The 24,025-nt window shown below is 45.4% G+C and overlaps 8 protein-coding genes across 8 annotated transcripts; 4 read left to right on the top strand and 4 right to left on the bottom strand.

Moving 5' to 3' along the window:
• Nucleotides 1–1,638: 1,638 nt before the first annotated feature.
• BGW36DRAFT_430706 (glycosyl hydrolases family 31-domain-containing protein) lies at nt 1,639–4,339 on the bottom strand (the record flags this gene model as incomplete). Its single annotated transcript, XM_046220880.1, has 11 exons — nt 1,639–1,693; nt 1,754–1,779; nt 1,834–2,170; nt 2,237–2,310; nt 2,369–2,384; nt 2,441–2,611; nt 2,674–3,151; nt 3,215–3,326; nt 3,384–3,591; nt 3,649–4,123; nt 4,153–4,339. The coding sequence occupies 11 exons, from the start codon at nt 4,337–4,339 to the stop codon at nt 1,639–1,641; spliced, it is 2,139 nt and encodes a 712-aa protein (XP_046068837.1).
• Nucleotides 4,340–5,632: 1,293 nt separating this feature from the next.
• BGW36DRAFT_31332 (fungal-specific transcription factor domain-containing protein) lies at nt 5,633–7,890 on the top strand. The gene is made up of 5 exons (XM_046212516.1): nt 5,633–5,983; nt 6,043–6,144; nt 6,229–6,596; nt 6,668–6,801; nt 6,869–7,890. Exons 1-5 carry the CDS (start codon nt 5,698–5,700, stop codon nt 7,794–7,796), a joined length of 1,818 nt encoding a protein of 605 aa, XP_046068836.1. The 5' UTR covers nt 5,633–5,697; the 3' UTR covers nt 7,797–7,890.
• Nucleotides 7,891–8,916: 1,026 nt separating this feature from the next.
• Nucleotides 8,917–11,097, bottom strand: BGW36DRAFT_430704 (P-loop containing nucleoside triphosphate hydrolase protein; the record flags this gene model as incomplete). Its single annotated transcript, XM_046220879.1, has 4 exons — nt 8,917–10,341; nt 10,474–10,689; nt 10,748–10,894; nt 10,960–11,097. 4 exons carry the CDS (start codon nt 11,095–11,097, stop codon nt 8,917–8,919), a joined length of 1,926 nt encoding a protein of 641 aa, XP_046068835.1.
• Nucleotides 11,098–11,909: 812 nt separating this feature from the next.
• On the top strand, nt 11,910–13,292 carry BGW36DRAFT_362502 (uncharacterized protein; the record flags this gene model as incomplete). The annotated part of the gene is made up of 1 exon (XM_046214379.1): nt 11,910–13,292. One exon carries the CDS (start codon nt 11,910–11,912, stop codon nt 13,290–13,292), a length of 1,383 nt encoding a protein of 460 aa, XP_046068834.1.
• On the bottom strand, nt 13,278–14,667 carry BGW36DRAFT_385598 (uncharacterized protein). Its single transcript, XM_046216929.1, has 3 exons — nt 14,501–14,667; nt 13,770–14,437; nt 13,278–13,712 (listed from the first exon to the last, which is right to left on the bottom strand). The coding sequence occupies exons 2-3, from the start codon at nt 14,188–14,190 to the stop codon at nt 13,612–13,614; spliced, it is 522 nt and encodes a 173-aa protein (XP_046068833.1). The 5' UTR covers nt 14,191–14,437; nt 14,501–14,667; the 3' UTR covers nt 13,278–13,611.
• Nucleotides 14,668–15,947: 1,280 nt separating this feature from the next.
• Nucleotides 15,948–17,274, top strand: BGW36DRAFT_362500 (uncharacterized protein; the record flags this gene model as incomplete). The annotated part of the gene is made up of 4 exons (XM_046214378.1): nt 15,948–16,144; nt 16,181–16,419; nt 16,473–17,173; nt 17,230–17,274. The coding sequence occupies 4 exons, from the start codon at nt 15,948–15,950 to the stop codon at nt 17,272–17,274; spliced, it is 1,182 nt and encodes a 393-aa protein (XP_046068832.1).
• A 1,039-nt stretch (nt 17,275–18,313) lies between these two features.
• BGW36DRAFT_385595 (uncharacterized protein) lies at nt 18,314–18,915 on the top strand. The gene has a single exon (XM_046216928.1). The coding sequence runs from the start codon at nt 18,381–18,383 to the stop codon at nt 18,798–18,800; it is 420 nt and encodes a 139-aa protein (XP_046068831.1). The 5' UTR covers nt 18,314–18,380; the 3' UTR covers nt 18,801–18,915.
• Nucleotides 18,916–19,133: 218 nt separating this feature from the next.
• BGW36DRAFT_301685 (putative UDP-glucose:glycoprotein glucosyltransferase) lies at nt 19,134–23,785 on the bottom strand (the record flags this gene model as incomplete). The annotated part of the gene is made up of 5 exons (XM_046211713.1): nt 19,134–21,989; nt 22,041–22,298; nt 22,349–23,195; nt 23,250–23,603; nt 23,655–23,785. 5 exons carry the CDS (start codon nt 23,783–23,785, stop codon nt 19,134–19,136), a joined length of 4,446 nt encoding a protein of 1,481 aa, XP_046068830.1.
• Nucleotides 23,786–24,025: the final 240 nt, after the last annotated feature.

Genomic DNA, 24,025 nt, shown 5'->3' with positions numbered 1-24,025 from the left:
ATATCACCGTGGCATGGGTTCTTTCAACTTGTTTGTTTCCACCTCTTGCGATATGCAGGCTAGTATTACAGACTAGATAGTTTATGCAAACTAACAACCTAGAGAGCGAGGGTATGCTCCTTTTATAAGGCAATACAATGAGTCGATAAAAAAAAGTAATTTAATAGAAATGTGATGCAGTGCCAATAGAAATATAAGAATATTCCTTCTGTGCTGGTGCTTCTAAGTTCGGTTTATGACCGTATAGAGAGGAAGATATGACCTCATGCTACATGGAGAAAGGTTCTGGCTAGAGCTTGAAATAAATTCTCAGGGTATTCCGTATCACTCATTCTGCTCGTGGTAGAAAACAACTCGAAGTCGCCTTACTCTAGAATAGCCCCGAAAATGTCATGTGAGGAAACTGTTGTTGAGTTCGACGGCGGTGCGAAATCGTCGAGATGGAGATGTTTCTTGCGCATCTTCCTGCAAACACCCCAGTTTACTGTTATCATAACCAGCAAAACTAGAAACCCTTCCTGGCCCAAGTTCAGATACCATCGGCGATCACTTTATACTCGTGAAGAACGCCCCTCCATCAGTTATAAACAAATCAGACGAAGCATTGCCAGGGCAGATTGACTTATTCACCATCGCTTCAACTTTTGATCCTGAAAATACCCAGCCTACCTCAAAAAGAAGCAACTACGCAAATTCAAAATCGAATTTATGAATCTTGCTATTCAGATGAAAGTCCGGCGAAGAATTTACTATATCAAGCTACTCGCGTCAATATCCCTAATCGAAGCAAACAAGTTGATGTATTCTTTAAGCTAATCTATCAAGGAAGAAAATGGCCTACTATAGCAGTAGAAGTTAGATATACTGAATCAAGGACAAAACTTACAAAAGATATTACTTGATAGATCAATGAATCTAGGGAAAAGTCAAACATAAATTCATAATCAGCATTAAACGATCAGGCAATATTAAAATATTGTCATGGATTCCAGGATTTCTAGAAGAACCTCCACAGTAAATTATAATAATATCAAGAGGGCGACATATTTTGACAAGATCAATTGATCATCTCTCACCACCTCAAATAAAGCAGAAAATTACAATCAAAAGAGGAAAAGCCAATATCGGCCATTTCGTTGAAGGGGAAGATTTGATCATACCGTTTGCTTCCCTGCTTTTGGATGTGCCTAAAGCTGGTGAGGGGGATTTTGGTATTATTGTTGATGCACTTCTGCATGATATTGCTGAGCTTGTGTGGGATGCCATGGATGATGAGGAAGCTATTAAAAGAGAGCATTGAATTATCATTCTCGGGTCAATCAGTATTGTATTATAATCTTTATTAGCAGCGGACTTTCATTGGCAATCACTACGCAGATTCTTACTTTCCCGAACCGAGGTGAGAGCAAATTAGTATCTAATGAATTGAAGCAAGTTTTAATGTTGACTTAGTCATAAAATGCCTCTTCAATAAGAAGCATATGGAAACATACGATTTGACGATCTTGTTGTTGATGAATAACGATTGTTCGTAAAGGATATGTGCTAATCCCGATACGAGGGTTGCCCAGATATCCTGTTCCTTTGTGTTGAGTTGTCAGGTCGCCGCGCAGATCATGGAAGTTACACAGGGGCCGTTTAGATGTTGCCAGTGAGAATATCTGATACACTACCCAATCGGAAGAGCGGAATACTACCGAATCAGTTAATATTTGCACTCCAATAACACACAAGTTTCAGGATATAAACTGACGTCTCTTTCTTTGCAGATACAGTAACCTATTGCCAAAAGAGGTTAGTCGGTGCGTCTATATTGGAAAATGTGACTCTTACCCATTGTCCACCCTCATACGTCCGGTTTGACCACCAGTACGTCCATTTTGAGTCGGGTGCCGAAGAAGGTAGTTTGGGTAGGTAGACTGTCGCATTTGTCGCCTGGTATGTGGTGACAGGAGCAACCAAGAGACGAGGGCCAAACATATATTGTTCTTTCAATATCTCCGTAGCAGTAAGGGTGTAAGGATCTGTAACGGAAAAATCCATAAAAAGAGGTCGCATGATAGCTCTACCACTGAGAGATAGCTGCCGAAATAGCGCCTTGATATATGGCTGTAACGCATAACGGAGTTTGATGTAAGAAACGATGATCTGCTCGTTCTCGGGTCCGTAGCTTCAGGGTTCTTTTGTTCATCCTTAGTCCATTGCATCCGAAAACAAGACAGAAGCTAGTTGATACATACCGTTAGGACAGGTCAAGAAGTTGCCCTGTGCTGATGGAAGACAGGTTCGATCGCCGTGATTGCGCATGATCTAGGGAAATCTCAGTTAGTTCAAGTCTGATAACGACGAATATTCCATTAATGAATACTGGTAAGAAAGTTCCCCTGTTGGAAAAAATTAGGCCATCTATGTGTTGAGATACCAGAAGGAAGGGACTTACCATTGCAGCCACCTGACGTATAGTTCTTGATATTCTGGATTGCTAATATTGCCCGAGCTTGGCTGGCCATTCGTTTTGAAACCACCGATATCCAAAGTCCACCAGCCCTGTGCAGATAAAGCCATACTCTGGCCGGCGACGATCATCTGCCTCATCGACTCCCAAGTTTCACTATAAAATAAGTTCCTACATCAGACCATCTGCCAATCCCAATATAGAAGGTCACGACCTACAAGATATCACCACTCCACACCACACTAGAAAATCGCTGCGAGCCGGCCCAGGAAGATCGCGTCAGGCTCAAAGCAGTTGGTTCAGTCGAGCCAGAGGCATTGAGCTGTCCCTCATGAACACCCATCTGGTGAAAGTACGGGTACAGCATGGCGTACTGATCACCTGCCCCCAAGGAATAATCTGTCCAAGGATACACATCATTGGCCACCTGACCACCCTCGTCTTCGTCTAGCCAAAAATTCCGAATTCCATTCTGGTAGTAATTCTCCTTTAAATTACTCCACAGGAACTGGCGGGCAGCCGGATTCATAGAATCAAGAAGGTGGACGTATTTGTTTTGCCAGAGTCCAGCGATGTCTGTAGGGGCAAATGTTTGCGCGGTAAGACCGAGACTACTCACATTAGCCCAGTTAGGACTCGCATTTTCGATGCTAGGCCAAACAGAGGCCATCATTTCGGATCCGGTGAGCTTTTTAACTAGACATCACAGTCAGTACTTTGAAAAAAAAATATGTTTCGTCGGCAGGGATAAGACTCCACCTTCTCGTGCCATCTTCGGAACATCTGGGAAGGCTGAGCTGTTCAGTTTCCAGTCACCCTCATGTAGCCAGCTCAGATAATCAATGACAAGTAACGACATCGGAATTTTGCGCTGCATATATGGTCAGCCAATTCTTATGGCCGCAGGGCTATTTTTGATGGAGCGTACCTGGGCAAAACCTGTGGTAACATTCATGATTTCTTCCTGGCTCGCATAACGCAGCTTACACTGCCAGAATCCCATTCCAAAATCCGGGATCATGGGTGAGCGGCCCGTGACAGCAGTATATCTCTCTAGCAAACCATCGAAGTCTGCCGGTGGCCGTATTGCGATATAGTAATCAACGATTCTGGTATGGTCGCTTGAGAAGCGAGTCCTATGCGGGTCAATAAAGATCGCACATTCAATGTTGATGTTTGAAATCTTCTTTTACCTGGTAGGGGACAGTTCTATCTTTCCTAATGACGGCACATTCCAAAAAAATAAATATCCACGGTCTGACATAATGGTGGGTATCGGATTCAGCGAATTAAACTTCACAAGATCAATAGTCTGGTTTTTCTTATTCAAGTAACCGGTAAGATCTGAGCCAGTCCCAAACAGATGCTCCGACTCACTGTCAGGAGCTTGGAATGTGTACTGGCTACGAAAACCATCCTGAAAACTTTTTTTGTTGTACCATCGTGGAGGGAAACCAGGTGTCCCAAGCTTGAGTTCCTGGAGCACAAGAGTCCGGTTACCGCCTTCGTCTATTCGGTAGAAGCTGAGCTGATTCTCTGTTATAGATACAGATGCGTAGCCATTGACCAAAGAGGCATTCTGGGTCGCAGTGATGGTGGTGTTATAGTTCGTTCCGATGAGCAATGATTTGTCAAGTGGTGGGTCGAGGATCACGCTATGAGAATCATCTACACACCTGTCAGAATTAAATGAGTACTTAGAAGGGTGTGAGAGTGCTTGCCATCTGGAATTTTGTCTAAAGTCGCCCTGATACGAAAGCCATCTTTTCCCCATGGCTGAATTAGAACGTTCTCATGGCCATTTATTAGTCGGATCCCATCCGCATTGGCGAGTGACCAAACAGTGATGAAGGAAGCCAATAATGCAGGAGAGTATGCCTTCATGATTCGCATTCATTTAGCATTGGATGAATGTTTGTTGATAAAGGAAATCGTGGAATCTCAGTACGGGTCTGCATCTGCTATTTATACAATCCCGTTCCTCAAATTTTGGGAAAGTCTAATATCTATTCAGCCTATTGTGTATAGCAAGAAGTGATCTTAATATGATATCACATTGAAGAAATGGCGAAGCAAGCATCTCGGTTAAAAGAAAATAGGTGAAATTAGTAAGAGTTTGTCGAAATAACAGCTGGTACTGTAGATCCTAGTAGAAGAGGCGACCTTCTAGTCAAGAGGGGGGAAATATAATGCGGAGTAATCAGCAAGGGCTTTTGCGGGTTGGTAGGTCAAATAGGCTAAATATGAAGGCAAGGACATATATTTTTTTGGAATAATTCTCATAGCCATTGATAGCCCGGTTGAATAACATGCTTGCGAAAGCCAATGCTACTTCAAATGCGGAGATCTCTGTGGGGAAACGCGGTGAGTATAAGACATAGTTCGGGCCAAGGGCCAACCCCCGGAAAGATCGCCGGTAATTGCTGGCATTGGCCTACTTTCTGACTAAATTTCTGTTAATCAGTTCAGCCTTCCACTCGGAAAAGAGCGGGGCTATTAGTTTACGAGCAGAAGCAAGAAAACGGCGCAGTTAAGAAAGTGGAGAGTCGCCTAGTATTACACCAAGAGGCCTATCGGAGGCAAGGAAGCGAATAGGTAAGAATGAAAGACGCGATCGCGTCACGACTTTCTCGATCAGTCGACTCTGTGTGATGGCGCTCGTGGTACACCAGATAATTGGTTGGAAATAATGTGAGTTACTACCTCTTAATCATGGACATTCGTTTATCCATGCAACACCTAACATTGAAATCCGCACCAAAAGTGTCCGCACACACTAAAAAAGCTAGTGACATTAGCTTGCAATTTCGACAACTTTATTGTATTTGCTTGTATAACAAACAATAAAATAGTTACAATAAGAGTAAAATTATATAAGTCTGATTTATTGTCAAGAATAATCTGTATTTGCGATCCCAGTTTCTCAAGGTTTTAGGCCTCTTCAAGCGAGGTTCGGAGGCCTTGTTTTCAGCAAATCATTTAATTGGGTAATCGGCTCCCACCGCCTATGGTTTTGCATTCCGAGGCTGAGTTGACACCTGCAAACCCACTGTGCAAGCCCGATACTATGCTCCGCAAAAAGGTATTAAAATAATATGGTCCAATATATCAAGACTCTCATACGTGCAGCAGATCCTTCGGCAGCGGAACCCGTGAAAATCTCATATTTCTCGGAGGCGTCAAAAAACAAAGGGCTGCTCTCCATTTTCTCGCCCCATACCAACACCTAAAAGCTTCTGTAAATGGTCTCTCCAAACCCTATTACCAGATGCCATTCCTGTCGTCGCAGCCGACTGCGCTGCGACGGGGTGCAGCCAACCTGCCTAAAGTGTACATCTCGCGGTGTGGAATGCCTTGGATACGGAACCCAAGCACTTCTTTGGGTGCAGAGCAATGCTTCAATACCTTTAAAGAGAGGTCGTCCGAAACTAGTACTCTCATCAAGCTGTATTCAAGGTCCAGCGCAAGCAAAGGAAGACCAAAGAAACCATAGTCAATTATGGAATGCGCAAGTGGATCTACAACAGGGTAATTCTTGATATTTTATTTTGATATGGCTCAGCTTCGAGCTGACGGACTTTATGCAGACAGAACAACCGAGGCTGTAAGATCACCGCCGCAAGTTCCATTGTTTCCTATGCCAGCTGGCTATTCCGATGCCTATCGAGTTTTTGATGTTTTGATGTACTGTAAGTTCGTTTTTCCTTCAGCACCATAACCATGAAATATTCAGCAATAACAAGCTTACACAAGAATGGGGTGTGTGCGAGTAGTCAATTCTAGTATTTCTTCTGACATGATAGTCTTTGATTCTACCCCAAATCCTTATCACATCAACCTTGAGATATGGCAGTATCTTCCTTCCATCGTGATGGATTTTTTATCTGCCGTCGTAGCTACTCACCGGGTTATCCGTTCACAAACCTGCGATGTTCTCTCAGCCCATGCGTCAGCTGTTCAAGGCCATACTGTGGATAGAAGAAGTCGTGGCTTGGACGCTTTTGCGCATCCTCTTAAAAAGTCTGTCTATGGGCATCATCGACAAGTAATACAGGGTCTTAGAGCTCTCATTGATGATGGTGCCCTTCAATCCTCTACTGATGATATCTTCGGACTCATTTCTAGCCTCATGACTCTCGAAGTAAGTACATACATATGCATGAGCCTCGATCTAGCACACGCTAAATGATGTATTTGTCGATTACTGTTCAGATTCAACAATCTGCGTATGGTCCTTGGATTGTTCATCTTGAGGCAATGAGGACCATCATTTCGCAACGAGGTGGTTTTAGGAATGTGGCTAGAGAGCAGTACCTGCCCAGCCACGCGTTACATTTGTTTATGCTGTTAGTTGCCTATTTCAGTTATCGGGTTTCAACGACTATTTATCTTTGCAACTAACAACCTCGATAGTGTAGATATAATGAGCTGTGTCACAAAAACGAGCTCGGCTCTTAGCTCTCTAGTGGCACCTCAAATGGTTTTCCTCGAATATATCTCTCATATACATCGTGATGGCGTAGATGTCGGGTTTCCATGTCCCAATGAACTACTTGAGGCGGTAGTAAGAATCAATTATCTACGGTCTTCGATTGCCAACATTTTCGACAACCAACATAGTGCGACTGATTCCCAGATTCTGGAACTGTTTGAACGGATAATTTCCTTTTCGCCCACTAATTGGGTGCGGGATCGGAAGGGGAAGATGGTATCTCCAGGCTTTGATTTGGTCAATTCTCCAGCAACAAATTATAATAATTTCACAGCAGCGGAATCTCCGTGGAGTGACTCGCTTGCTCTTGTCTCCACTTTCAAGATGGCCGTATTGCTTTACTTCATGAGAACGCTAATCATCGACCGCGATAGACCGACTAGTTTGTCTCTGGGCAACGGTCTATCAGTCGACATCAACTCAATACGATCTACGGCAAGCGATTCATTGTTGACATACTTGCATCAGTTACTCCGCCCAGATTCACCCCGGGGTGGGCGATGGCTTGGAAAATTCCTATTTTGGCCGCTTTTTATAGCCGGGATGGAGTGTCACTATTCAAGCTCCATGTCAATGGCTGTCGCACGAAAGTTCATTGCGGACTCACTTTGTCAACTGTCCCAATATCAGGGTGATCTGAGCATGCTTGACGCCGCGTCATTCTTACAACACATCTGGAGAATACAGTCCGGTCCTGATAATCACCTGTGTGTTGATGGTATGATTTACGAGGCTTACAAAACTGATGCTACACTCGAAAATCCGAGTTGCGGAACTCTGCCAAGCGGACTGATCTCATGGGATGAGAGAGTAGTACGGCTTGGAGCCCATTCACTCTTTATGCTTTAAAAGTAGTTTTACATGATTCATCAAATTTCAACCGATCTATCGGACATGTATATCTTATGAAACGATACCAATTAGCGAACCAGCCTTGTTGCCACCAATCGCAACGTGGGTTCTTATATGGATTGGGATATATAGTATACAACCTACTCGCATTGAACACAAGTGTCGATCGCTCGCCCTCTTGATAATGAGGAAGATACATATGACCAAAAGACTCGACTTGCGGGCGACCAGAGAGCATAAAGTTCATGATCATGGTTCGCATATCGAAAGCGACCTGCACTGCTTGGAGGCTAATCCCATCCCACTACTAAAAGGTGGGAGTGTGTTGCCAGAAACTAGTACTATAAGAGTGACGTGTTTACCCCCTACGTTAAATGGCACATACATTCGCATTCACAGCGGCATAGAGATGTCAAAGTCACTCTTGCTCTGGATAATCAGAAGGTAACGCTTTTCCAGATAAAAGCTAAACTTGAGTACGTTTTCAATGCCTTCATTTACCTATTTCTAAGCGACAGCAGGCCCTGACGATTTTGAAAGGTTTCATATCTGGTTAATACCACCGGGCTCGCTCTCTCAATCGATCCATCGAATATTCCATGAGATTTGGTAAGGAACGTAGTGCTTCATATGTCTGATCGCATTTCAATCATGCCATAGACTTCAAGGATCTGGCAAGGCTTTGATTTAGCGTTCTACTTCATGTATCAATGTCGTGTTATCACAGGGGTTGTGTGCGGCGTGGCTTCAATGAAGGCCTCAAGGCTTGCTTCCACAGATGAGTGGTCCTCATTATATGAGAATTGGTGAATATTGAACACGCTGCACAAATATGTTGAGAAAATTCTCCGAGTCATGTAGCTCTCTAGTTGCGGATGGTTCTAGCGCGTTAAAGAAGATGGCAATCTCATCCGGGATTTGTCGATGGCTAGTTGAAGAAGGCAAACCTGTTCTATCATGCATTTCCCAGAGGAAGACTGCTTAAATAACCAACTTACGGACTATGAAAGTCTAAAGGGCCACCATAAGTTGTTATTAAAGTTCTATCAAGTCATAAAAATTAAAGATTATATTAGAATCTTCCTAATCTACAGGTTCTCTTGTATCACTTAGTAAACTATGACCGGTAAACCGGGACGCGCAAAGCGGCACCATCCTCCTTCACAATCACGTCCATGATAGTAGAGTTAACCTTTTCTTTTGCTGTCTGGCAGGATTTAATAGATGCATCAATGGGGCTGTTAGTGGCAAGCATTCGAAAAATCTTCACGGTTCTCTGTTGCCCTTGGCGCCAACACCGGGCATAGGATTGGAGCTCAAGGTTACGATTCCACCACACTTCTGCCTGCAGTACGATGGATCCTTCTTGGAGGTTGAGACCAACACCCCCGGATCCGCTTGTGATGAGCATATATTTATGGCTTGGGTTGTTAGTGAAAGCGTTTTGAACGCATTGCTTGGCATTTACATCCAGTGTCCCGTTGAACTCCAGACAGATGTCGCCAAATGTCCTTCTGATTACACGGGAAATGACGTCGAGGAAGCGTAGGAACGTTGAAAAAATTACAACCTTTTCATCTGGCCAGGTTTTTCTTATGTGTTCGAGGACTAGAATTATAGCGCGCACTCGAGATGAATTCCTTAGGTTTGATATATTAGTATCATCCAAGAATTTTAGCCATTCTTTTCTGTTTCGCGACCCAAGGTCCTGTGAATTCATCTGGGTTAAGCGGACGAGAAACTGGTCCGGATCGCCTTCTAGTTCTACCGTCGCTATAGGTATATCAGCTACTGAGTCTTCGGTCAAGAAGTTATGGGCAGCAAGAAGCTGCGCGACTACGGCAAACTCCAAAGCCTTCTTGTTTTCTGTGCTATCGCCGCCTTCTTTAAGGACGGATGCTCTCGCTCTTTCATATCTGATTGTGGCCTCTGTCACTTTGACAAGTTCCTCAGCGGTCAATTCGAACGTCGCATCATTCATTACTGCACCAGGCATCAGCAAGCAACTTGACGGCCTCGCGAAAGTGAAAGCCAACATAAGCCGTTGGATGGAGACAATGTCGGGCTCTCCATAGGCATTGACTCTGGTATTCTTAGTTGTCACTGCAAGGGCATTCATGAACTTGCTTCTGGTATCAAATGGATGTCCTGACAGCATCGCGATTGGGTTCGCCACATCGAACCAGCGATTGCTGAGTATGGTACCTGACAAGAGAATAGTGCCCCTGCGGTAGACTGAACGAACGGCTTGAAAGAACCGTCCTTCTTCCCTTTTGATAGTTTGACATTCATCTAGTACCATTCGTTTTACGGGAAGGTCTAGCAACTTCCAGAATTTGCCCAGCAAGCCACCGACGGGGCGAGGGGGTAGAGGACCGGCACCACGCTTATACAAAGCCAACCTTTCATCGAACTCAGTTAGACGCCGGTGGGCGTTACTAAGAAAGTGATAGGAGCAAATTATGATGTCGTATTTAGCTTCAGCCAGCACGCTTGCAGTCGTCTTTGCATCGTCGAGGATCAGAATTTTTGGCGCGGAATCCTTTCATTAAATGTCATTAGTATACTTGTCTTATTGTATAATGGGCATGATATGTGGAAGTGTTGTATGGTACCTTTTATACGCCGCCATTATCTCATCCCTCCATTGGATGCGGCAAGAAGCAGGGCAAACCACTAATGAAAAGGACTCCCTCTCGTCTCTAGCCAATTCCATCGCTGTGATCGCAAGAAGTGTTTTCCCTAGGCCCATTGAGTCACCGCAGATCCCTCCTCGGAAGGATGACTGGCACAGGTAGTGAAGCTTAGCAGCTCCGTGCAGCTGCCAAGGATGAGGTTCAATAGCAAAACAGTCTGGTTTCGCAGCCGAGGGGATATTGTGTAAAGTTATCTGGGCATCCGGCATCAGCTGACTAGTGTCAAAATTGTGATAACTTCATACAACTCACCATAAACTTTTCCACCCACTCTTCGCCAAGGTAGTCTTGCACCTTGTATTGTCTGTTGCCTACATAGACAAAACCAGGCTTGAGATCAAGTTTCATATCATCATGGTCTGCGTTATCTTCATCTACATAGTCGAGGTCCATATCATCCTATATCACACCAAGGCTCCAGTCAGTCATAAATTAGGGAACAGCAGAGTATTGCAATAGTATACCTCGAAGTACAGGGGCTTGTGCGTTGCTTTCAACTCCACAGAGTTACTTGTCAAAGAATTGTAACTTTCTCGCACATTTCCTAACTTCTCCAGTAAAGACGCAAGGCACTGCGCCTCGTAATCTTTGTTAGCGTCCATAATGTGTCCAACTTCTAGTAAAAAGTTTAGCGATGAGTCCACTGATATGGAGCTATTATCAATATTTGCTAAGAAGTATGATTGCGGGAAGACTGAATTATGGGTACAGTAAATGACGCACTGGTTTTCTCGCGTGTGCAATCACAGAGGCTCAGTCTCAGTTTCGTGTGATGTGATCCGTGTTGTTGCTCGTCAGCAAACATCTAAAGGATCTTCGTGAACACGAAAGGCCAAAATGCAAAGCCTGCAACTATTTGATAGGAAGGTTACAGATACTGAGCTTCTCGTATCTTGAAAATAGTGGCCTGAAGCCCACTGTATCAGCCAACTAAGATACACAAGGGTGCAGGAGGTGGCAGGAGGTGATAATATGAGCGAGGGTATGAAGATTTCAAGCATGCAAACGGAAGAAGATTTTGAGGAAAGGCGGTGCGGCTGAAAAGAGGTGAGCGTGCCCGGTGAGCTTTAGCGTCTGTCAACGCGTTTGTTATTCTTTCTGTTTGGTTCTGCTTGTGACCCATCTTCCTCCTTTGCCTACTGCTTCTTCAATCCTATCTCTATTCTCGAACTCAACATCTACAGCTGTCCAGCATTGAGCCTAATCGCCCTCAGACAAGCGGATGATCTACAGAGACCCTTGAAAATACCTGGTGAGTCTACGATTATGTTTGCCGTACTACTAGTTGTATACTTGGCCTGCTCGACAATTGCATAACCCGCTGAGGCTTTCTAACTATTATGAGAAATACCAGATTCTCGGAATTTCAATTCGCCTCTCATCAGCCACGACGACCGCCTGGGTATGCGTAAATATGACAGATAATCGTGAAGATCTATCCGGTTACGCCTTTACTGTGAAAGGCCACGCATTCAAAATTGACGATGCGTTTAAGCAGCGTGCTGTCCCACAGTTCCTAACGGCCAAGAAGGCGACTTCTATTTCATGGAAAGACAGAGCTCGTAGCCATGGTGGAGCATCAACCTCCCAAGATATTAATGTAGAGGCTGAGCAGAAGACCCCGGACATTGACGAAGCCCGTTTTTTATTTGTTGGGCTGTTTCCGCGATCAATTGACGAGAATGCCTTATCAAAAGGTGTAGCGAGGGGGGGCACTGTCGGAGAAACTTTACCACAAAATGTGCTGCAACCAGTCCCAGATCAGCCTTCCTTCCGTGTGGTGACACCTCAAACATATACTCCTACCGTGGGGGGACTCAAGTACTTTGTTCTCATGGGGGTTGATCACAATACGGGTTTATGGTATCCATATCCTATTGCCCAGGACCTCATCTTCTATCTCCCTGAGTATAGATTTCAATCAAGGACATTGGTTGACAGACGCAAAGACTGGTCCCACAAAGTCGCTACAGCTTCCGTCGTCGATCCCTCCAAACCTGATATCACCATCCAACATCGCACTTATTTTGGTTCCCAGGCAGATAACGAGATTGCTCGGCTTCATCTGGAGCTGGCCAAAATCGGCTTAGATAATGACCGAACCTCGATAGATGCTATTGAGGACCTCATGGCTAGGAAGGATGGTGCAAAGTTAGAGCTTAAGTGGCTACTTCAGTTGTTTCTGACTATTGGTGGCAAATTCGACAACGGACACGCGGAGAGCCTTGATATAGAAACGAAGCGGCAGTGGCCTCAGCTTGCTTGGGTCATTTCAGCTGAAAGGTTGCTTCTACTGAATAAAGAGATCACCGACGGTAAGCTTAAAGTTGATTTCAGACACGCTTACGTTTTCCTCGCATATGGCTGCACGAAGCTGGCCCATGGCACGACAGATTCAAAGCAGATCGCAGTTGACGCGCTACTGTTTGCGGAAACCCTCGTCCCCGATCGTCAAGATTTCAATTTCGCCATCCCTGAACAGTGTAAAGCATTGTCAACAGTTATCTTTGTCGCTTTCCTGACCAAGATTAAGCCAATATACGCGGCAATGATTGAGGGAACAAAGGCCTTGGAGACCCAGCATGGGAAATACACCTTAAGATTGACCCCGCAAGCTATCTACGATCAGCTTATGCAATCACGCGAGCAAGACGCAGTTCGACTATTAGTTGATCAGTTAGTGGCACTTCGGGCAACGGAGTATTCAAATCAACTCGAACAGTACTGCACCTCGTTGAAATCAATAATTGAGTACACCGAAGAAGTTGTAGCTGCACTCGAGGCGAAAAGAAATTGAGACAATTGGTCATTTGTGAAACGCTATCTGTGAAACTGGCTGGCTAGGATTACATACCGACATTAGGTAGTTTGAAGCATCAAGATGCTGTTTCTTTCTCTATTCTAAGAGGGAACGCCTTGTAAAATAACAAAATTGATTCTCATTGAGGTGTGCCAAAATTTAAGGAATGTCAAGTTCGTGGCGTCCGCGTGTAATGTTCCATAGCATATTAAAAAATCTTCAATGTCCAGTTTGCATCTAGCCAGGTCGCTATCCACAAGATCTGTGGACTAATATGACTGTCATGATGGTCACAAATTATCCATATCAATCGCTCCTAACAATCCCAACTCGTTTCCGCTCTTCTGAGGACTCTAAGCGTTGGTATTTGTGATGCAGGCCGGCAGGCTTGAAATCCACAGTGCGTTATCAGTGAATCTTTTCTTCCAAATGTGTCAGCCACATCTCATCAGACGCGAGGATATTTAGACCTACTTGGGTCAGGTTCAAAAATTGCGGGCTCTTGCAGTGGTTGAAACCAAATTTCACACATCTCGTCACAAACTTTCTTAGCTTTGACGAGGCTAGCGTCCTTCTCTTCGCGGGTAGCATTCGGATCTCGCAGAATATCGAGTGGAGGCTTCATATCATCCATTTTCTGCCAGATTTTCCGCTGGATCTCCATATTGACCAATTTTCCTGGCAAATATTCGCCTGGTTTCCTCGTAAATGCATTCATGGCGTATATCTCCTCCAGAACGCGATGGAGTTTGACTTTGGTTTCGTGGAGCTCACTGGCCAGTTTGAATTCGTTTGGCGTTCCTCTGTTTTTATGCATATGCCGTTGGATATAGCGAATGTCTTCAAAGCAAGAATGTAGATCTTTACAGATCTCGTGATCGAAAGCACTCTCCATGATCTATATAATCGCGTATCTTTCGATATATTCAGGGAGGATGCATGTGTATCTATAAGATGCGAGGAAACCGACCGACTAAATAGATACCACACAGCATAGTGGGAGGATTCGAGTCCCCTTTCGTGTTTGCGCACCAACAAAGGGGTGGTGACGGTCGAATTCTTTGGCCAAACTGGTGTGCTTCGAGGACTTCTGTTTGTTATTCTACCGAGAATTTCAGGTCTGACAAGTGCTCTCTCTCCTACTAGCACAGGATACGAATGTCAACACATAATATAAGCCTAGTGATACGAATATAGTTATATACCAAATAAAATCTTTCATATTAGTTTAGTGTGCTTTACGTAGAATTGCAGTAAGGCCAGCTCAAAGTCGAAGGTGAACGCAGGCTGGAAATAATAATAACGACGATATTCCGCGGGCATATATCGCTTCCTGGGTGATATTGTACCAAATTGGAAAGAATTCGGCCTTGGTGGCTCTGGATGTCGACGTTATCTGTTTGGTTCGACGCTCGGACGTCACTTGATGGTGGATGCTAGACGCTCAATAACCCGCTAAGATAGATAGCCTCAACCCACTCTTTCTTATCATACCAATGATATAACTCCGATAAGAAAGAGTGGGTCAATCGACATATGGGGTAAGCGCCCATGCGACTGACTAAGTTGTCGCTGCCTCCTCTCATTGAAAATGGTCTACATTTTATCATTCTGATGACTACTAAAATTGGTGGCCGCACCACAGTGACGACAGATAATATTGTTCTCTACAACACAAGGATGGCTAATTATGCATGGAAACTTATCATTGGGGTGATGTAGCGTCAAGGAAAATGATATCTAACTTGCTCTTACTACTGCGCCGGTTTCTGGGGGCGCTCAGCGCTAGATGCCAGCCACTTTTGCCTATCTGTTGCAAATTTAAGAAACCTCATCGGAAGCGCTTAGCGTACCAGCCAGTCGTATTAGACACCCTACAATGCTGCCATTCATTCCCTTACATTTCATTGCAATTACATGAGTTTCTGATAAACTGCTCCGACATATGACTACCAACCAAGACATTCGATTCAGTGTTAAATTTCTACCGCAGTCAGCCTTAAAAAAAGGATTGTTGGAGAGGGTAATTGCCTGCACACATATGTGATAAGAGGTACCAAGCCATTGTTGTGCTAGAGATCAAATTCCCAGTATCGCGTCAGGCATCTGCAGGCCATTCTGTCCCTGAACTAGATAAAATGATCGTGGTATCAGTCGTCTAGTATATATAGGAAAATAAGCGGTGCGAGATAGGTAGGACATTTAACAGAAGGGGCTCTAGTAATCTTCCGATCTTCAAAACATATAAGATATTTTCCATAAATGATGGGGTCGACAGTGTTTATATCTGTTAAATTACTGAATACATTTAATAAGTAATGCAAACAGATCCATACATCGAGGAATTAGTACCTCGTAAATCGCTAGGGGAGTGCTGGAGGTTGAAGAGCCCTGCTTATGATTCATTGATGTCACCAAGTCATAATCGTCCGTCAACAGGCTGCAGCTTCAAACGGCGCACTTTCTCTCAAAAACAAACACCCCCCAGCCTCGCACCTTCCCTCTCTGAACTCCCACATCTGATATCTGCCCCTTCATCCCTCACGTCCTCTATGTCACATCTCATTTCTGTTATCTATCCCATCTCTGGTTGCTCCTATATTGCTGTCTCTGAGTATAAATACTCTGAAAATGTCCGGGACACACCCCAAGATGACGTCCCCCAGAGTGACATCCCCCAAGGCGACGCCCCCCAAAGCGACTCCATCGTTGGCCAGTCCGTTTGAGTCTAATGAGACAACTCCAACGCGAATCGAGCAACAAGACACGCCTGCCTCGACCCCAAGAAAGAGAAAATTCGTCGCAGAGCAACATCGTGACAATGTTGCTGCTACCGCTAAAGCTTTCCTGTACGTTGCCACTTCACGCGTCAATACCTTTGACAGCAAGTCACAACTGTTGGAAGATATTGAAGGGTTGAGAGAGTGCATCAAAAGCCTCGTCGAAGCCATTGACGGCGCTAACGACCCAAAATCTTCCAAGCTCTCGATCACGAGCATGCAGGCGTCGGAAATTGAAAGTATGAGGACTGTTTCTGATATCTTTGGGTTTGGTTGGGATCGCAACGGCGGCCCCCAAAACTGGGATGTCGGCCAAAGAGCCATATCAGTCGACAAACTCATTGGTAAGATCTAAAATTTCAACGATTATCCGGAGTCTATATTAAGATCTTTTTAGATGATTTGATCACGAGGGTACTCAAGGCTCCATTCTGGAATTCGGAACGCTGCGAGGCTCTTTGTCGAACCCCTATTGACCTAGTCCTGTTCGAGAGAATCGAAGCTCACCATAATGAGATGGTCGCGCGGCGTATTGCCGTACATGGAGAGTACGACGTTATCGCCACCTCAGAGACCCACCTTATCTCTGGCCGAGTTGACTACGCGATAGGATATGATCCATATCCTTTCAGAGTCAAGAGGGAATTCGAAAGCTATCTCGTAGTAGTGGAAGCCAAAACCAAGGCCAAATTTCATTCTGGAATGCCCCAAGCCATCGTATATATGATGGCTGCCTCCCAGGATCGAGCCAGACTGAGACCAGAGCGAATAGTTAACGTCATCTATGGTATAGTTTCTGACGGTTATCAATGGCAATTCCTGCGCCTGGAGAATGGTTCGATTATTACTTCTAATACATATTCGATGGAGAGAGAATCAGATAGAAAGAAGATCTTCTCGTTTGTGGATGTAATCATCACGGCCTGCATAGAAGCTTCACCTCACACAAGCCCCCGCCGAACTTTCCCATTGACACAGATGCAGTGGCCTGACGCAATTGAACGCCCCATTTTCGAAATTCTGGATGAACTCCAAGAACCTAGCTCTGAAACCGACCAAATTTGGAGTGAGATTCGGCGATCTGGTCCCAATGTTGAGGTTTGTAGCAATCATACCCTACGCATTCAATAACCGATTCTAATGATCCCCTCTAGCTTGTTCCCATCCGTCCAAAAGGACTTGATGACGTGCCGTCCTAAGCGAACAACTATGTGCAGAATATCGGCAGTTCACCATGAACTTTTCTTTTCTTATTTGTGACAATCTCTTACTCGGAACGAATGTTCATGATCATTCAAGGTTCCCTTGATATGATACGGACCAAAATTGCTCCCATTACAAAGTATTGGTAACATCAATTTAAATTGCTCTTATTCAAAAATTATTTTCTTCTTCAACTTCCTAAAATATTGATATGATTGCAACCTTGCACTCAAATTTCAGTTCTACTTAAGCAGCACAAGTGATTCGGGTCTTGCGAATGTGGCGAAGCGCATTAACCGTGACTAGGAATTTCGAGTGTCTTAGCGTGTCATTCTAAAACTATCGAGCACCATTTGTAGATAACTGATCATGGTATAAAGTAACTGCTTCGTATGCAAAAATCCCAGTAAGTTTACAAGTTGGCGCTATCTTAGTATCTGACTCTGTTAGATATATAATGTGCCCTGGATAATTCTAAATACGGTTGGTGGATGCAACTGATAAGGCTGAGACATCAGCCCACACTTGCTCAGCAGCATGCTAGCTAAATATTATGCATGCCCAACGAGAGTTAGTACTTAATGGCATGAGGTCAGTTACCCGACAAAAAACAGAAAATCTCGTATTAGGAGTGATAGTCAAATGCATACTTGCAAGGAAATGCCTCTTTTGAGGCTAGTTTCGGCTTACCCGCACAAAGGCAAAACTTAAAAGCTACCTCGGGGGCCCGCCGGCTAACCGAATTAGGGCATTTCTGATCACTTTTAGTAGATCGCCCAATCGAGTTTATCCACCGCGTATTTCACCGGCAACAAATCCTATGAAGAAAGTAATCTGGTATAAATGCGTCCTCTCGCGCACCTGGACTCGCAGGTTCGATCATGAAATCTAAATTCATAAAGCCGAATATCTCGCTCCTGGCAAAGTTCTCAGGGCAATTCACACAAACCCTATGGCGTCCTATGCACAATCCATGTCCCCAAATGGCCAAACAAATATAGTCCATATCTATTACCAGTCTGGGCACGAGCGTCTGGTTGCTACTGCTGCTGATAAACAGACGGTGCTGTACACGGTGCACCGGCACAATTTCAAGCCTCACATGAGTTTCTACCGCTCATACCCAAGCCCTAACGGCGAGCTGTCGGTGCTCATCGGCACTGCATCCTTCCATCATTTCTCTTCAGGCATTGACGTTGAGATGGCCAATGTTGATATTGGCATGAAGAAGGAAGGACTTGTATCGAATACATATTCTTTCTCTGCGGGACATCAAGGCCGGTGGCAATGGCAGCGCGACGGTGCGCTGACGAGCAATTTAAAGCTCGTTGATTCTCGTGGATATATTATTGCGCGCTTCAATAATGCATCGTGGTCCGTCAAGAAACAAGGAACCTTTGACATCCTGGGTATGATGGACCAGCTGGATCTGATTATGGTCTCCGGCCTGGCTCGAGTCGAATATCAGCGTCGGAGTGCAAGTACCCGCAATGGTGCGGTCCTTGCGAGTGCACCTCACTGAAGGGAATGAGATTTTCTGAATTACTCATGTTGAGAACAATATGTCAAGATATATGCTTTTTTTTTTATACACCACCTGTAGGGATTATTAACTTTTGCTGAGATCAATATCAAGGGATATGGCTGAAATCACCTGTGCTAGTTGAATCACAAGGGACAAGACATATTTATGACCCAATACATGTATCTTCAGGGCTCTTAAGAACGGATCCACGTCAACTTTCATGATCAACAATGAACGGTAGTGATGAAATAAGATCTAATTTTATATGCTAGACAATACACCATCTCCCTTTAAAACGTATAAAACATATTGTGATACAATATAACAGGACTAGAGCTCATCCTTCCTTTCCTGGCGTTGCTCAGACTCCTCAATCTCTTCATCGACCTCAGCATCATCCACCCCATTCTTCTCAGCAGCCACGCGTTTCGCAAGTTCCGCAATCTCATTATCATACACCGTCCACTCGGGGACCTGCCGTCTAGCACGGTCGAGTTTTGGCTCCTTAGTCATTGGATTATTACACAAGTCGATAGTACGAGCCGTCGCCAGGGCGTCGTCCGAGCACCACGTCTCGCACCAAAGCCAGTCCTGCGGCAGACTCTTGATCGGGATCATCGTCTGCAGATGATTCGGCAGATCCTGGTCTAGATTGGCCAGCGACTCCGGATCCGCCGAGAGCGTGTGGTACTGACCACGCAACCTATCGCCCGCCGCCACCTCCCTAAACCGGTTCAGGTCGACGACATACAGCGCCGAGATGTGGTATGGTAATTCCTTGAGGTATGTTTTCCAATACCCCTGCTTCCAGAATCGGAAACCCTCCATTTCCTTGCGCGAGTCGCACATCGGAGTGAACCCGTACGGCGCGCCTTCAAGATCTAGCGAGACGAGATCGTACATGTCCGTGCGAACGATCTGGTCCGCGTCCACGAAGATGACTTTGTCGAGGGATAAGGGGAATAGCACGTCCAGAAACAGAATTTTATACCCCCAAATCTCACGCTGCTTCTCGCGCTGGCCGCGCAGCCAGTGCGGCCATTTATACGTGACCATTTCATATGAGAAACCGTATTCCTGGGCGAGATGCGGGAGGAAGCTTTTAAACGAGGGCGAGAGGAATTGTTCAATGAACCAGAATTTTACTGTGTGCTGCGTGTTTTTCATGACGGAGACCATCATGATATTTAGCATGCGTTCGTATAAATGGCCGCTGGCGACGGAGAAGATATTGATTTCGGCGTGTTTCTCGGCCGTCTCGCTTTTGCCCTTGACTCCAACGCTGGATAGAACGCCTTGGGCGAAGTTGAAGCCCTTGGAAACATAGTCCATGGCCGATCCTGGCTGCGGTCCGGTTTCTAGGACATCCTCGTTTTCCTTTCCTGGATTGCGTGAAAGACGAGGGAGGAGTGTTTTGCCCTGGAAGGATAGCAGGGCGACTTCGTTACTATCACTGCCTGGCTCTGTGCCGCCAAGACTGTCAAGTTTGAAAATGCTCTGACTTCGGCCTTCTTTGAGTTCGATTTTCCAGAATCCAGGTTGCGCTTTGAATTGAAAATATCCCAGATTATCCATGACGATTGTGTCGGCAAAGAAAGATCCCTTTTCGGTTTCTAACAGCAACTGAACACCTCGTGGTGGCGTCTTAAGGGTTGTATCTGTAGAATGGCCTTCAATTAGAATATGTTCGAGTTCGTAAATCGCTACTACATCGGAGTTTTCCTTCAGAGCACTGAGTTTGATGTTGTCGAGATCGTGAATGGATTCCTTCGGCGCCACAAGCCAGGATGAAGCGACATCCATGCCAAGAGTTAAGAGTGCTTCTTGCGGGAGTCCTTTGAAGACAGCTTCCGGACGAACCAAAGCGCCGTTCTCATCAAACAGCGGTTCTGATGCCAAAACATGGCGGTAGAATCGCTTGATTGGAAGTTCTTTCAGATGGAAACTGGGAGTGACAAAGATCTTCACGTTTACTCCAGCCAATTCAGACAGCGTCTTGAGAATTGGGACCCATCTCTGCGACATTTCGGATGTAGGATCGATAGCAGCGACGATGTTGATCGACGCATCTTCTTCAGAGTCAAGAGTGATTGTGGAATGAGTGCCGTTCCACCTATTCCAAACCTCTAGGCGGTACTTGGACTTGCTTTCGAAAATGCCATCAGAGGCATCGGGTAGTGACGATAAAGCGACTAGAGAGGTCAACTTGGCATAGTTAAGCGCGCCTGTCACTTTTGATTCGATTCCAAGGCCCTTCAGTGCCTCTGAAACAGGACCAAGTCGTTGTGACACCTCATAAGCTAGCAGCTGCTCAAAGTCCTCATCGCTAAAGTCCACGGACGACGGTAGAGGACCAATTGCCCTTCCATTCAACAGAATACCGGACGCACCAGATTTAAAGCCAAAATCTTGGACTAATTGTTGTGCTTGTGTCCAATACTCTTGCTGTTCTGTGGACGCCTTCAAGGTAGAATCAACAGCTTGAAGTTGAAGAAGCACATCGGCAAGTTGAGGTTGGTTGGTCTGACGCAGAAGCTCGTAAAGTTTAGATGAAACACCCGATGGTCGGGTTTCTTCAGTACTGGGGCTGTGAAGTGGAATAATCTCAGCCTCCAAATGCGCCTGACGGAACCTGAGAGCAGACAGTAGCAGAGCGAGTCCATGATCAGTATCAAAATCGCCAATCACAACCAACTGTACATTACTCGCGGTATGGTCCTTATCTGACGGAATGCGGAGAACGTCATTGAAATCGTTGTGTTTGCTCACGACATCAAGTATATTAACTATACGAACCTCGTCATTCTCAGGTATAATCCATTCGTTACGGGTTTGCGACGCCCCAGAAAGGAAGAAACTTGGAATCCAACTGTCTTCTCCAATTTCACCTTGAATAAGACCCTGCTGAATTAATTGAAGATCTCTCCCGAGCTGCATAGGCAGCTGTTGCATGTAATGATCACTGCGAGACATGGGGATGCCATTGATCAATGTAGGAGGCGAAGCGCCTTGGAGATCTAGACGTTTCAAGTATTTGGCGGTCTTTACAATGGTCTCATCTAGTTCTTGGGACTGGACGACTTGGTCAAATGATAGCTCTTGCTGGTTTGCGCGGGGAGCATGGCCCGCAATCGCAGTTTCGAAAATGCTCTTCTCGGCCTTAACAGTTTTCTTATGCGACAAAGTCTTGGATTTCAATTAGCGCAAGGGCTATAAATATCTAGCATCAATACTCACCTCCAAGTATTTCACCAACGAAGCAAGTCCGTGCGTCTGGTGAAGGTAGTGTGCAACCTTTGCTTGGGTTTTCGAGTCCTCCGTATGTAGTATAGGTACGAGCCCAAAACGTACAGGTATCATTCGCTTAACAAAAACGTAAAGATACTGTAAAATAAAGGAGACGTCGTCTTCATTAGCAAGGTCCACAGGAACCACCACATTGTGAATATCGCGGCGAACAGGTGGAAGTTGGCCAGGATATGTTGGCTGGAGAAGCTGCAGAATGTCAGACTATGCATATCAGAATACTTTAGATAGCAACCTACGGATTGAAGAGCAGTTGGGAAGCTGCTGTATCTTTTATCCTTCTCGATATTGTTCATCCAGATTAGCACACCTCCCTCCTCCACTTCGTCACGCCAGTCGTAGCGTTGCGATTCGCTGGTTGTTTGGACTTCGGTCAATGCCGGGTAAGACAGTAGATTTACTGCTTCCGTTCCAGACAGCCCAAGCCCCTTGAACTCTCCTATCGCCTTCCTCTCTCGTCGTAGATGAGCTAACAAAGAATACGCATCAACCTGACGCGAATCCACTTGTAGACCATTAATCCACATGAGGTTGCGTGCGGATGGGAGGCCAGCCTGACGATTCTGCGTATATTCTGTCAAAAACTGATCCGAGGCATTGTATGCCGCCACAGCAGCCGAGTATTTCGGAAAATCTTGCGAGAGTTTGAGCAGCGTGGTGAATGGTTCTTGACTGTCGAGGATGAAACCTGCTGCACTGATCCCCAGTCTTGACACTTCGGAAGAGGACAGCGGTTTCAAGTCCGGAGGAGATTCTTCTTCTAGGCTATCTGTGCTTGGCTGTTTCCCTTTCGTCTGACCGGAAGTCTTGTCCTCCCTTTCCTCTGCTTGACGGTCATCGATCACGATATAATCTGTTCTTTTCAGAGTTAATTCAACCCCGTAACCATTCACAAAAAGCGGGCGAGGAAGAGTGTTTTGAAGAGGGCGGTATCGAACACGATACGCAATTTGACCCTCATTCGCAAGAGTTTGTAATGTGCGATGATAGTCGGCAAAGACTGGCGAGGAAACGTCTGCATAAAGGACTGCCCCAGGGGCTTCAGAGTCACCGAAAGTCCGATCAAAGGGTAATTCTCGAGGGTCACTAGAATACAAGGTTAGCGCAACTGCTTCTTTCTCAGGAAATAGCGATTCTAACCTATCACCAGACACGCCTTGTTGGGCCCGTTCTAGTGTCGGTGAGCAGTATTGCTTGCCATCCATGTGAACCCATACTGGGCAGGCAGCATCCTGGGCTGTTCCCAATGTGGGTTCGACAGATGTGTTGTAGTACTGGTAATGTGCCTGTATTCGGGGAGCAGCGGAGCGAATCGAGAGCGCAAATTTGAAGGATGCCAGGCTATCCTCATCTGCGAGATGTCCGTCGTCGCGAAGGACTTTCAGAAACCGGTTGTACAAGTCTTGCTCGGTGACGGCATCCTCAAAGTTGCCTTCTGCGATTCGATCGAGTAGGGGGAAATAAGCGGTGGAGTTTTCTTCGGCAGCGGTCTCTCTGTAACAACCAGTTAGAATATAGTATACCAACGAGGGCTTTTTGGCTTACAGCAGCTCTACTAGGTACGGGCCCGCATCGAACGAGGCTTGTAGGGCAACGTTGACAGAGGGGCTAGCGACAACACCATGCGGACGCAGTAGTAGTCCTGCGACTAGATTGGCTATTGCGAGGAACTTCATGCTGATCGATTCGGGCACTAATTATTTGTTGTGCTCCATCCAAGCTTTCGTTTTCAAGTCCAAAGGTACTCCGCGAAATTCACGGGGACAGCTGCGTCAAGCAGGCAGGTGGCACATAGTGTTAACCAGCCACAAGGAAAGAAGTATATCAAGCTCGACGGTGTTCTCAAAGAAAATAGACTCAAAGAAAATATTAAAGTCTCGGTAGGAATCCTTCTTTGACTCGACCAGGACTCGAGG

This window comes from Talaromyces proteolyticus, assembly GCF_021365285.1.
Source record: "Talaromyces proteolyticus strain PMI_201 chromosome Unknown BGW36scaffold_10, whole genome shotgun sequence".
NCBI classification, from domain to species: Eukaryota; Fungi; Ascomycota; class Eurotiomycetes; order Eurotiales; family Trichocomaceae; genus Talaromyces; species Talaromyces proteolyticus.
The sequence above is the reverse complement of the archived record's forward strand: the minus strand, read 5'-3'. Positions and strand labels throughout refer to the sequence as shown.

Coding starts and splice junctions, on each gene's coding strand:
- BGW36DRAFT_31332 (XM_046212516.1), top strand. CDS start 5,698: ATGGTCTCTCCAAACCCTATTACCAGATGCCATTCCTGTCGTCGCAGC. Junction 6,145..6,228: donor TTTTGATGTTTTGATGTACT/GTAAGTTCGTTT, acceptor GTGTGCGAGTAG/TCAATTCTAGTATTTCTTCT. Junction 6,802..6,868: donor GCGTTACATTTGTTTATGCT/GTTAGTTGCCTA, acceptor CAACCTCGATAG/TGTAGATATAATGAGCTGTG.
- BGW36DRAFT_385598 (XM_046216929.1), bottom strand. CDS start 14,190: ATGGAGAGTGCTTTCGATCACGAGATCTGTAAAGATCTACATTCTTGC. Junction 13,713..13,769: donor AATTTTTGAACCTGACCCAA/GTAGGTCTAAAT, acceptor TTGGAAGAAAAG/ATTCACTGATAACGCACTGT.
- BGW36DRAFT_385595 (XM_046216928.1), top strand. CDS start 18,381: ATGAGTTTCTACCGCTCATACCCAAGCCCTAACGGCGAGCTGTCGGTG.